At 25.4% G+C, this 13,011-nt stretch overlaps 1 protein-coding gene across 1 annotated transcript; it reads left to right on the top strand.

Moving 5' to 3' along the window:
- The first annotated feature begins 2,351 nt into the window (after window positions 1-2,351).
- On the top strand, window positions 2,352-10,462 carry LOC145836464 (ciliated left-right organizer metallopeptidase-like). The gene is made up of 13 exons (XM_082944261.1): window positions 2,352-2,611; window positions 2,876-2,930; window positions 3,088-3,240; window positions 4,683-4,805; window positions 4,890-4,967; window positions 5,067-5,231; window positions 7,054-7,125; window positions 7,193-7,371; window positions 7,774-7,893; window positions 8,169-8,253; window positions 8,561-8,741; window positions 8,852-9,071; window positions 10,348-10,462. Exons 1-13 carry the CDS (start codon window positions 2,352-2,354, stop codon window positions 10,460-10,462), a joined length of 1,806 nt encoding a protein of 601 aa, XP_082800387.1.
- The last annotated feature ends 2,549 nt before the right edge of the window (window positions 10,463-13,011 follow it).

Here is a 13,011-nt window from a genome sequence, read left to right as displayed (position 1 = left end):
TAATAAATGCTTTGTTTTACACAACTTAAAAAAGTTAAGGACAATTAGGTTAAATAAAATAGGTAAACTATTAAAATATGCAAGGTAAAAACACTAATACTTTAGTAAAAATTATTTTATTCATCTGTTTTGGTTTAGAAAATAAAAATTTTCATATTTATTGCAAAATGAATAGTGTTTATGGATTAAATACTCTAATAACTTTCATTGTACTTAACAACGAAAGCTACTTTTGAATGATATCTTTAAGTATCAGAAGTTTTATTGTATCCTTAAAAAATTTTGTGAGCAATTCAAAAAAAATTTCAAAATACTACTAACTAAATGTTATTGTAATGCACTACTTGTAAGCTGTCTTTGTATATAAGACCTAAAAAATGATTGGTTTAAACTTTTTTTCTCATTTTTTAGTTATTTAAAGTTTACTAAATGTTCAAACTTTATCACAATCAATTTTTTTTACAGTCAACTAATAAGATTTACAGGAAAACAGTTGTAAACTGTTTGTTTGCTAGTATTAGCTTTTTAATGAAGATAAAGTGGATAAGTTTTTTATTAATGCAGTAGGAATAAGTTAACTTGACAGGTTTAAATTAAATGCTGAATTCTTACTTGTTTGTTTATGGCAGTATTTTTAGTGTGATTAATTAGAGTTTATTACGTTAATTTAATTCAAAAGTAAAAAACTCTTAAAACTTAAAAGTCTCATAAAACTTTTGTTTTGGCATATACTCAATTTGTATTATGTAAACGCATAAAAAAATAGATTAGGCAAATTAAACTTTTTATTTATCAATTTTGTCGCTTATCGTAGTTAAATGTCAAATACATTGTATTAAAATTAGTGTTAAAGTTACAATGGACCTTATGTTACTCTGATTTTCCATGACTTTATAGTTGAATAACTATAAGCATTCAATTTATTTTTAATTATATAGATTATTTATCAAAAAATTTTATCTGGTCTCATTGTATAAACGTTAGTGTCTAAAACGATTTATTAAGAGATTTAAAATTCGTATTAAATAATTAACAAAAAAAAAACTAACTTTTTTAAAAAGTAATGCTTTTTAAATATTTTTTTACTTTTTACAAAATATTTTACAAAAAAACTCAAACTTGTACGACATCTTTTAAAAATTTCGGTTTGTGGCATCTATTTGATAAAATTAATTGTATAAATTGTTTGTAAAAGCTTAAAAAACAGAATCAAGGAGAAATATATTAAAGTATAGGCTTAATCATGACATTGTTAGTGTTATTTAGATAGAAAACTATTAAGAGCTAAAATACATTTTTATTAACTACAACTAATCATTTTTTTAAGTATGTAAAATTAAAAGATTTATTAAATTTCATCCATAAAACGATTTATTTATTCTTTAGAACGATAAGCTTTAATTTGTGATTCGTCTTTAATTTTTAAGTAATAAAAAGACTTGCACCTACTTAAATATACACAAGTAAATAAAAACAAATTTAACGAAATTTATAATGAAGAGTTGAAGAACAATACAATTTTTGTATTGAATTATTGAACTATAGCTGATTCTAATTTCATACTTTTAATTAAATTCTAAGTATTATGAATAAAATAACACAAGTATTTGTTTAAACATATTGTTTACAAAATAGCTTGTCTCCAGTTTACTTAATTTAGTTCGGATTATTTCAGAAATTAAAAGTAAAACTGCTGGTATCTAGCTTTGCTTTGAACACAAATAAAAAAATGTTTCAAAAGTTTATCAAGGCAAAACTTTGTTACTTTAAGCTAGAATTTTCTACACAGCTTCAAACCGTAAGAAATTAAAAGTTAAAAGAAATTGGTATTAAAGTAAAGTGTTTGCGGTAAATAAATTATAATGAAATATTTCTAATCTCGTTGTACAGGTATTTGTAAATCTCTTATCTCAATATAATTACATGATTTACTGTTTTTTGTGTCCTGTCAAGTTATTCGATAGAACTTCATCATTTTTTACAGTAATTTTAAGCATACATATTGTATAAATACTGATTTTTTTTCAATATTTCTTATACATTCATTTTAGTCACAAGCCTACAATCAAAAGTAAAAGGTTTCTGAAGAGAATTAATCTTGTTATTATTCAGTTCTACAGCTAGGCAGGAACTTAAACAAAAGTGTCAAATTTTCAAGGCTAATCACGCTTTTTAGATTTTAATTTAAGGATTTAAACCTTAATTTCAATCTTACATTTGAATTAAATAACCTAAAAAAAACAAACACTTTGTAGAAAAAAAAAGTTTTATAGTTAAAAATGGATTGACATCAAGAAAATAATTTTTCTTTAGGTATGACGTCATTATACATGTTAGCACTATTTTTACTCATGGCGTCATCAACAATGCAAAACTGTCTTCATGACCACATTCTTCCTGATTACGAAGACGATAATGACGCTACTAAAAACGATGATGACGTGAAGAGGAAACGTCGTCAAACTGAAGAAGTGGAAGACGAAGTTGATGACAAATTGAGTGACTTTTACAAAAAAATGAGGTTGAAACTTTGGTTTGACTTTGAAAATATGGACTTGAATTACGAGGAGAGAAAAAGACTGGAAGAACAGACAACAAAAGCTGCAGAAAAGTTGTCGTCAATTTTGAGAGGTCTTTTTTTTTAAATAATAAATATATGTTAATGAAAATTAGTTTTATGAAAATAAATTTAAGTTGAACAAATTCTAAATTTATAGTTATACCGGAAGAAGAGCCTCTTTTATTTAAACGAGAAAACGTGTGTAAATCAATATGGATTTATCCCAGACAAGCTAATTCAGTCAAACAAAAGTTTGTACTTTTACTTTGTTACTCTTTTAAAGTCTGAAAATAAAAAGAATAGCATTTTTTTCAGATGTGCTGAACTTAATCCTTCATACAACGGAGAAATGTGCATGAATGAGTTCAAGGTAAGTTTTGATTCAACAAAGTAAAACGAATCTTTTGTTTTGCTTACTCCGGTAGTATTTTTTTGAAATTATTACAATTTGGAACTATTATACGAAAAAAAGTGTGATAAATTCATAAAGTTATTTTTTAAGGTATTTTGAGATTATTTATTTTTAGATTCCAGATGAACACTTAGAAGGGTTTGAAATATTCGACCAAGGTTCTTCGGAAGAAAGTAGAAATGTGTTTAGAAACGGATCAGGAATTACGAACGCTGATACCATAATCTATGTTCGGGCACTGAACACAATGCACTGTCAAAATTACCAGGTATGAAAAAAAAAAACTATTGTCTAACTTTGATAATGCTTTAACTTAACATTGCTTAATTAACTTTTTGATTTAGTTTAAAAATAGTGTTTAATTTATATCGATAACTTTAATATTTTTGTTTGAGTATGAAAAAAAATACATAAATTATTGATTGTATGTATTTTGAAATATTTTATGTAAGTTAGCTCTAAGTAAAAATTAAAGTATGGTTAATTTTTAAGTTAAGTAAAACTTTATGTGATCAAGTTTAAGAAAAAAATAAAAGTTAACTATAACATCATTAACAACTTACTTATTTGAGATTATTTTTTTATTTAAAGCATAATTAGAGTTTGTGTTTATACATAGTTTAGTAACTCGTAAAAATATAATCACTATGTTTTACTGAAATTTATTTTTGTTTTAGTTTTTATGGGATATTTAGTGAAAATTAAACATTTAAAGTATTAATATTAAAGTTTAATGACATCATATATAGTGATATTTCTAAAAATCAAACTGTTTGATGGACAACTACTCCTTTGATCTGCTTGTTTCATGTAAACTGAAATATTTATTACAACCGATTACTTTTACTTTTTAAAACCAGCATGTTTACTGTCAATTTATCCACTGTTGATTGTGTCATGAAGTTTATTTAAATCACGACTTCAGACTTAACAAGTTTAAATAATGTAATACATGAACAAGCCTACAAAGTTTGTTAACGTTTTAAAGTTTTTCTGGTTGTACTTATCCTAATCAAACAAACTAAGATGTAATAATTGTGATTAATGTCAAAATTAACATGCTTAACCACAAAAATGTGTCACTACCAGATTAAACAAGTCTCAAAATATCGACTTACAAGTATTGAAAATCTAGAAACTTAGGCATTTTGAAAACTTTTCTTGTCAATTTCTTGTTATGTGTCTAAATTAAATTACGCAAATTAATTTTTTTGTAGAATAGTTAGCTATATTATTTTTTGTTTTAAAATTAGAATAGAACATCTTTTTCAAACTTTTAAAGCTAAAACATTACTTATTGTATAAAATGTATATTTTAGTTGTTTTAAAGTTTTGTTAGTTAAATTTTTGAGTTATTTAGATACGTAACTACTTATTATGTTATAATCGTAGAACTCGTAAAATACAAAATGTATAATTTTTTATTCAGTTACAAGTTTTAAAAACATTGTTTTGTTTTTCTAAATTTTAAACAATAAGTATATAATAGCTCACAGTATTAGTTTAGTTAGTAGTAATTCACTTGATGATAAAGCAAGCTACTATTTACACTAGCTTGACAACGCAAAGTCAAAGTTACAAAATTACTTAAATTTGAAACACAAAAATGAAAAAAAGATAAACAGTTGAACAACATATAAGTATAAAATATTTAATGTTTAAACTAATACAAATGTTCGAATAAGTTGTTATGAACTGTTTATTGTACAGAATGCAGTTGCTTACGCAAGTTATTGCAAATTGGGAAAGTTTAATCGCCCAATTGCTGGATACGCAAACTTCTGTCCTAAATACCTAAAAGCAGAAGTCTACAAACCAGAAAAACTCTACTTGGTTAGCTTTTAATACTTGTACTGTGTTGTTTTTAATGCAGAAAAGGTTTAATCAGTTGAAGAAAATAAACAACTGTTTTTTCAGAGTGCCTTACATGAATTCTTGCATGCTCTAGGATTTTCAAAGCATCTGTTCAACAAATATCAAACTTGTAAAGTTATGGTTGGTTCTCGGCTTTAAATAATTAATACAAATTGAACATGGTAGTATTCGTACTTGTCTTTTATTTTCTTTGTTTTTTAATATACAACTAATTTGCAGAACAAGGTCGGGGGAGCTCCATATGTTTCTTGCAAGCAGCAAAACAATTTAGTCGTTAAAAATAACTCATCATTCAAACTAGTAGGTGATGAAGTGAGAAAAAAGTCTGCACAACATTTCAACTGCTCACAAGTTGGTGGATTGGAACTTGAAAACAACAACGAGGTTTGATTGTTTTGTAAAAAAATATTGTTTTTATAAACTCGAAACTATATTTATAATTGTGGCCAGTTAGATGTAGAAGTATATTCTTAAAAAATTCAGACTTACAATTAAGCAATAACTACAGAAAAGTAACAGTTGTCACAAATTGCTTTTAAGTCATTTATGCTTTATTTACTTTTTAATTTTTTTATTTACATAGAATAGTTTTCAAAGCCTGTTTTCGTTTACTTAAATAAAAAATTAGACTACCTTTTTAAGGCAAATTTATTTTAACAAGTCCTATTGTAATGTTTTTAAAAATACACATACTAAGTATCTGCTTAAATTAAACTAACTGACAAATATGACACTACAAAGACTATGTTTGTTGATAAAAGTATAGTTAGTAACTGCAACTTTTTTCTACCTTAGTATAAGTTCAAAACACACTTGAAATATAGTTTAACAATTTGAACCTCACGAATAATTTACTTAACATCTTTAAAACAATAGTTTTTATATACGTTAAATCTTTAAGGCATATATTTATAAATGAAACAAAAAACGATCTAACATCCATGGTTTGTCAACTGACATTAAAGTATGTGAGAAGTTAGTTTTGACACAGTCTTAAAAATTTAGTATACTTACTTTAGTCGCTATTTTAATTTAGCGCACTCAAACCTGTAGAGATACAAAAATATATGAGTTATTTGAGACTTAAAGAATGATAAGATATTCAAGATGTGATTTCAAACAAAACCAAAACTGATTTCTATGTAATTAACTTTTTTTTTGTACGGCAAAATAACAGGCTCGCAACCTGCCGAAATCGGCTTTGCATATCGAGTTGAAAAAATTACTCATCTACAAAACACACAACATTTGCATACTGATTAGTATACCTACATATTAAAGTTTTCTTCTTTTTAATTAATTTACAAACTTAACTTGATACTAACTTTCTTACAACCAAATTTACATTAAAATCAATTTTTAGACTTCATAGTTTTAAACAATAAACTATTATACTTTTATATAAAAAAATTATAGAGCTAGAATTAAAACGACTAACTTGTTTAGCATCGTACTAATTACCCTCATATTTTGACACAAAGTACGTGCCCAAACTTATATAACTAAGTAATCACTAATATGTTTTTGTGTTTAGTATAAGAACCTCAAACCTCTGCAAGTATAGTGGTTGAATATTTGATTGATAGCATGTTTTTTTCGTTATAGTTACATAAGATAAGCATATTTTTGTGTTCAATAGTAATATTACTATTTAAATTTAATAATTCTATAAAACGTTTTTAAACGAAAACGAAGTTATAATATCACGTATATCTTTTATAAAATGTTTTAAAAAGTGTTTAAACTGATGTATACTAATTTGTTTTATTGATTTAAAAATAATAAATAGCTATCAATAAGTTTTAAAAACTTAAAGTAAAATAAAGAAGAACAAATATTTTTAGATTTTATCTGTTATAAAAAATTTAGACAGTTTTATATGTTAGAATTTTTTTTTATGCTCAGTATAACTTATTGTACATTATCATATCTTCACCACAAAAAGTTATTAGATTTTTTATTAAATTAAACTAATTTAAAATGAAAAATAGTATTGCTTTGTTTGATATTAAAATGCTTAAAGATGTTTACTGCCAAAATATAAAACAAATTTAGTCTGTATTTTAAATAGGGTTATCTCTCATGGGATCTTTACAAAATAAATTCTGTGAAAAAAATGTATTATTGAAATATTTAGTTATATTTCGGATTCGTTGACGTTCGAAATATATCACTTCAATACTTAATTTAAACTATTTAATTACAGGTAGACAGGCTGACGTCACATTGGGAGATGAGAAAAATGCACACTTCAATTATGACGTCACAAATGGGTGATGTTAGTTTTGTTTTTATGAACCATTTGTGCGGAAAGTATTAAAACTGAAAACAAAATAATCTAACAGCCATCACTGGTATCGTTGGACCCGATAACGCTAGCAGCATTACAGGATAGTGGCTGGTATTTTGTCGACTATTTACACGCAGATCTGCTGGAGTGGGGCAGAAATGAAGGTTGCCACTTCGGTTCAATTGACACGTGTATGAGTGATGAAGAAAAATATTTCTGTAATCCGTTGTACAGGTTTGTATAATCTCAGCTGAAGATTGTATCAACAAAAATAAATAAATAGTTGCTGTAATAATTCTCAAGTAAGCTAATGATAAATAAAACAAAAATTAACCATTAATATCAATTTACCTATATGAACTACAGCTTTGGAAAGTTTTAAAAATGTTAAACATTCAAAAAACAATTTTAACAATTGATTTAAAAAAAATTTTTTAGGTTATTTACATTAGAAAACATTTAACACTATTGTATTTTATATATTTCAATTTTGAGCTACGTATAAAACTTAATCCAAATTTTGAAAACCAAGTTAATTTTTTAATGTAATTTAAAATAGCTTAAACCTTAAATGTATAAAACAAATACGTTACTTTTATAAAATTACTTTTTTAATTATTATTAAAAATTCACCAGCCCAACAAACGGATGTCATTTTTCTGGATATTTTAGAGGTAAATGTACGACAAACGACTACTTTGATGGATGTCACATTTACAAAACTAGACCAAAAGATTCTTGCTTTAGAGAAAAGTTGTTTGTTCTTATTACTAGAGTGAAACTTGTACGAAACAAATATTCTAAAAAGGAATTTTACTACTAAAAATAAAATATCTTTTTTAGAAAATGTGAAGTTGTAAATAAGTTAATCTAAAGCTTTCGTAGCTTTTTATAGTAAAGCAACTTTTATTAAATTAAGTTTGTTAGTTATTAAAATGACTTTTATATTTAGTTTCAATAATGTTTTAACCTTACATACACGAAAATATCCTTATAAGTAAGTAAACATTCTAAATAAAAGTATTTTGCAGAAAGAAATTTGAAGGTGAAAACGTTTTAAGTCCTTCAAGTAGATGTTTTTATTCTAATGCATCGTCAAGTAACCCGTCGAACGAAGTAAGTTAAACATATTCAATTGTGTTCAAAAATCCTACTACTTTTATTATGAATCTTATGTAAAAGCAACTGCACTAATTCATCCAAACAACTTAAAGTGTTTGTTGCGTGTAAAATATTTATTAAAAAAGACTATGGGTAAAACTGTTTGGGACAAGACGTTAAAATGTACCCATGATGTGTGACCCGATAACCGAAAGGTTTTTTGAACATCAGGTCCTAGAATCAAATATTTCGAGTGTTTTTTTCTCTTTAAATAAACTTTTGTAAAATTTAAATTTAAAATTATTTTTGTTTCTGGATACAGCTAAGTTATACAGTTGGTGAAAATGAAGTTGCACTACAAGAGTTTGACCTAAACAACAACGAACTAGAAGGAGTTTGTTTAGAAAAAAGGTGTTTTAATGGAGGAATGCAAATAAAAACGAGAAACTCAGATTGGATTGAATGTCCTTCTGAAACTTGGACTAAAGTCGACGGATTCAAAGGTAAAAAATTGATTTCTAATTACTAACTGTGTGCACTCTAACCATAGTATTTATTTTTTTAAAGACTGGTTTTATAACTAAGTTTCATAACTGACACTGTTTCATATCAGGTTCAGTTTGGTGTCCAAAGGCTGAAGTTTACTGCTCTAATCAAGAACAATTCCACTTCTTCCCAGAACCTAATCCAACAACAACAAAACTCCCAGAAGTAACTGAAGCTGATGTCAACACAGCAAAAATAGGCACCAACGCAGGGTCTTTGGTTGCTTGGACAATCATCACATTGATCAGTAGTTTGATGCTGTCGTTGGCAGTTTTAACTGTGTTCAGGTCTATGCCACCTAGAAAAGTTCTAGCAGATCACTTACCTGAGCAAGTGTCTAACTCAAATCATTTCAAGGTTTTATCTGAACTTTCAACAACAAAAAACAAACCATCAGTTGTTTTGAAATCGTTCAAAATTGATATGACAGTTTTAAACAATAACAGTTTGTCCTTTTCTAGGAGCTAACAGTTTTTGGAATGTTTGTTCATTAAATATCGATGTTAAGATTTTTCATATGATAAATTTGAATTATTTTTTATTTATTTTCAATCTTTTAAGTACAAAAGTTTTTATGAAAACTTGAAAAACTCAAAGTCTTTTAATTAAAACTTTTCCTTGACTACATTTTTACTCTATGACTTCAAATTTTACACTTTAAAACTTTTAGTTTCTAGTATTTGATCTTACTAAGCTATATACTTTTTTTAACAATTTAATCCTTCAATCTATGTTTCAATGAATTTTCTTAATATAGTTCAAAAACGCTAAAGTTATTACAATAACAAATAATTTAAACATCATTTCATTCCAATGTACCATAGGGTTAATTCTTATATGTTTACCTGAAACAAGCATTCTATTTAAGAGCAGCATCAATATTTTTATTGTCAAAACTGTGATAATCACTTAATGCTGATAGTAGTCTTTTTATATTTCTGTACTTTGTTAAAGTGAAAAACTGTGACTTTACTAATAAAATTTTGTAATACGCATTTTACCATAACTACTTTGTTTTAATCGAACCAAAATACTTACTTTCCGCAATATTTTATTTATATTAATTTGATGCTTTATCTACATTAAACTAGTGTCTAACTTTTAAATCAAATTAAATTTGGTAATTGAATGAAGTGCATTTATCAAATATATGCTTAATGTTGTTTTTAATTAAGAACTTTAAAAAAAGTTCTGAACTAATTTATTGTGTAGTTTTCGAAATATTGTAATTTTGTTGTAAATATATATGTAATAAAAAATATTTTCAGTTTTGATCTCTGACTTTTAAAATTACAATAAATTGCGACTCTAAGGCTTGCAGAGTATGTAAATCTATAATTATATCTGTTTTTATCAACAACTAATTTGAAGAATGTTTTATTTTGAAATAAAGTTACTTAGTTTATTAGCTTAGTAACCTATTAATGTTTTAAAAAGTAAACGGATTATTTCAAAAAACACCACTTATTTTCATATTTTCATATAAATAAGTATACCATTTTTGATTTACAATTTGATATTTCAGTAATTAATAATCGTAAACCAATGATTGTGCTTTGGCAGCTTAGCAGTTGATAAAATCTCTCACAAGACCGGCAAATTGCATAATGACGTAATAATTGAAAAGCGGCGCGTGCTGAAACTTCGTGCAATAAATCTACAAGATCTGATGTGGTAACGCAGACTAATTATATTTGCATTACTTGCAAATAAACTCCCGATAATTTTAATGCACAGTCTTTCTATTAGCTCTTTTGTTGTCGTAATTTTTTTGGGTTTATGGTTACATATACAAATAAATGTTTGTTTCACCTAATGCATTAGAAAAAAATCTCAATTTCAGAATTTCTCGTTTTCTTTTTAGTCAACCAAGGTTGAAAAAAAATATAACTGAAACAAAAAGTTGTATTTTTATTTCTAGCAAAACTTATTTAAATACTGTCAAACTTCTATAAAATATAAGATATACGTTATGTTTTACATTTGTTTATCTAATACTGTTAATTTGAATGTTTATTATAAGAATTATACAAATTTAAATATTTAAGTTTACATAAGTTACTTTCAACTACCAAAAAAGCAATTAAATCAAAAAAAATTTAAAACTTTTATAATATCTATTTAAGAAGACATACTCAAGTTTTACGTTTTTGCTAAAAACAAATCGGTAGTTCAGGCAAGTTTGTGTTGGCTACTTTGAATTTTTGTTTTTAATAAGTGCAAATATTTCATTAGCACATACGCATGTTTTCCCTTAATACTTATGGATTTTTGGACAGGTTTAAACACGTACAAATACAGTGGTTGAAATATTCTTTGCAGTTATGTAAAAAATATTTTTAAACTCTTTTTCTACCTTTTGTTAAATTTTATACCGTACGTACGGAGTTTATACATATCTCAAGGTAAAAAAACATTAGTCTTTAACAATATACTTCGTTAAAATTAATTGTTCTAAAAAACGTATCAACTTGTAGACAGTAGAGTCTGATAACTTTATCTTTTTTATACTTATATTATACTTGTTCTATACTTTGTTTTGGATATCTACGTAGTAAATTTGCAAATATTACATATACAGGGTACTAAGAAAAAAGGTTTACTTAAGTTTGTTAAGCTTTTGCCACTACACTGCAATTTATTTTTAAGTAACAAAAACATCTGCACATTTTTTTTGAATTCACAGCTAGATATATTTGTACTATAAAATTGCGAAAAACAGAAGCTCTAAGAGGATTATAAAAGTTTGATTTAAATAAGTTTTGAGCTAACTTTAATTTCTATACTAGACAAAATTGATGGCAAACTAAAAAACTCTTTCAAATTTGTGAACAATTTTTTTAGGGTTGCAACGAAATATATGTTAAGTATTATTACAAAGTGACACAATAGAAATCAAATAATGTAACGCTTAAAAAAAAAACTATTCAAAAACGCAATAAAAATTTTATATGTGTATATCAATATCAAGTTTTTTTTTAAATAGCCTACAATTTTTTCTAATTGAATAATGTTAAACGTAATCTTTAAAGTAATATTTGCTTCTATTTTAGAAAACCGTTTAATGTATTAATTTTTTTCAATGGAAATTTTTAAGTACTTTATTTAAAGCCATAAATGTACAAACTGTCTAATGACTTTTTTTTTTAATTTGTTTTTTAAAGAGAATTATTTTGATAACGTTACAGTCAACAAAATTTTCCTCTGTATCGAAGTTCGTAAAAATAAAATATTTTGACAGTTGTATAAACACGGTTAGTTGCGGAACAAACTATAACAAACTGAGGCTAAAGTATTATTGTTTATCTAAAATTCGAATAGTTTTAAATTTTATTTTTCAGAAGAAAAAATAAATGTTTGTTTATATAATTTGATGTTTGTTATGGTAATTTCCTCAAGAAGGCGTGCATTTAAAAAAGACTTTTTTTTGTTTTTATTATGAACAATCAAGGTTTTTCATTTGAAAAAATTCAAACAATCAGTTTTTTTTAATTCATTATTTTGTATGATAACCTTATTGTGGCTTGTGCGATTGTATTACCACAATTAGTTCTGATGCTTTATGAAACATTTAAAGTTTATATCGAGAAATAATAATTTTTTATTTAGCTAAGATTTTTGAAGTTAAAATGTATTTAATTTTCAGTATTTAAAAAAGTTGAAACTAGTCGTTGTTTTGTTCAAACTTAACACTAAAAAGAAAAAATATTATATAGTTTTGTTTAAATTTTTCATACAGCCTTTGAGTTGCTTAAAGAAACACTGTTGAACATTTCAATTTATATGTTTATTTTGTAAAAGATAATCAAATAGTTTAGCCCTTACAAATGTAATACAAATAAATCAAAAAAGACACCACTAATAAATATAGTGAACTCAGTAGTGAATCTTTAATTGTATTCATAATATATTTTAAAATACTATTTTTTTCTATATTAAAAAAATTTAGTTATCTTTAAGACTTCTTATGAAAGGTGTTCTGCAAATTTCAGAGTCATTTATTTTAACAACAAACCAAAATAAACGTGATATTATTTAAGGTGTTTACAAATAGGTGTCATTTCAGCCAACGATTACTAATTATACTGAGAACAAAAACGAAAATAAAAGTGCCAAACCTTAAAACTTTTCATAAAAGGTCAGAAATAATTGCAGTTCATACTATAAACTTTTTTGAACAAAATTAAAATTTTTGATAAATAAAGCAGTTTAGAAATTTCAAATAGT

The sequence above is a fragment of the Thalia democratica genome, chromosome 5 (genome assembly GCF_965202585.1).
Source record: "Thalia democratica chromosome 5, ktThaDemo2.hap1.1, whole genome shotgun sequence".
Lineage (NCBI taxonomy): Eukaryota > Metazoa > Chordata > Thaliacea > Salpida > Salpidae > Thalia > Thalia democratica.
The sequence above is the reverse complement of the archived record's forward strand: the minus strand, read 5'-3'. Positions and strand labels throughout refer to the sequence as shown.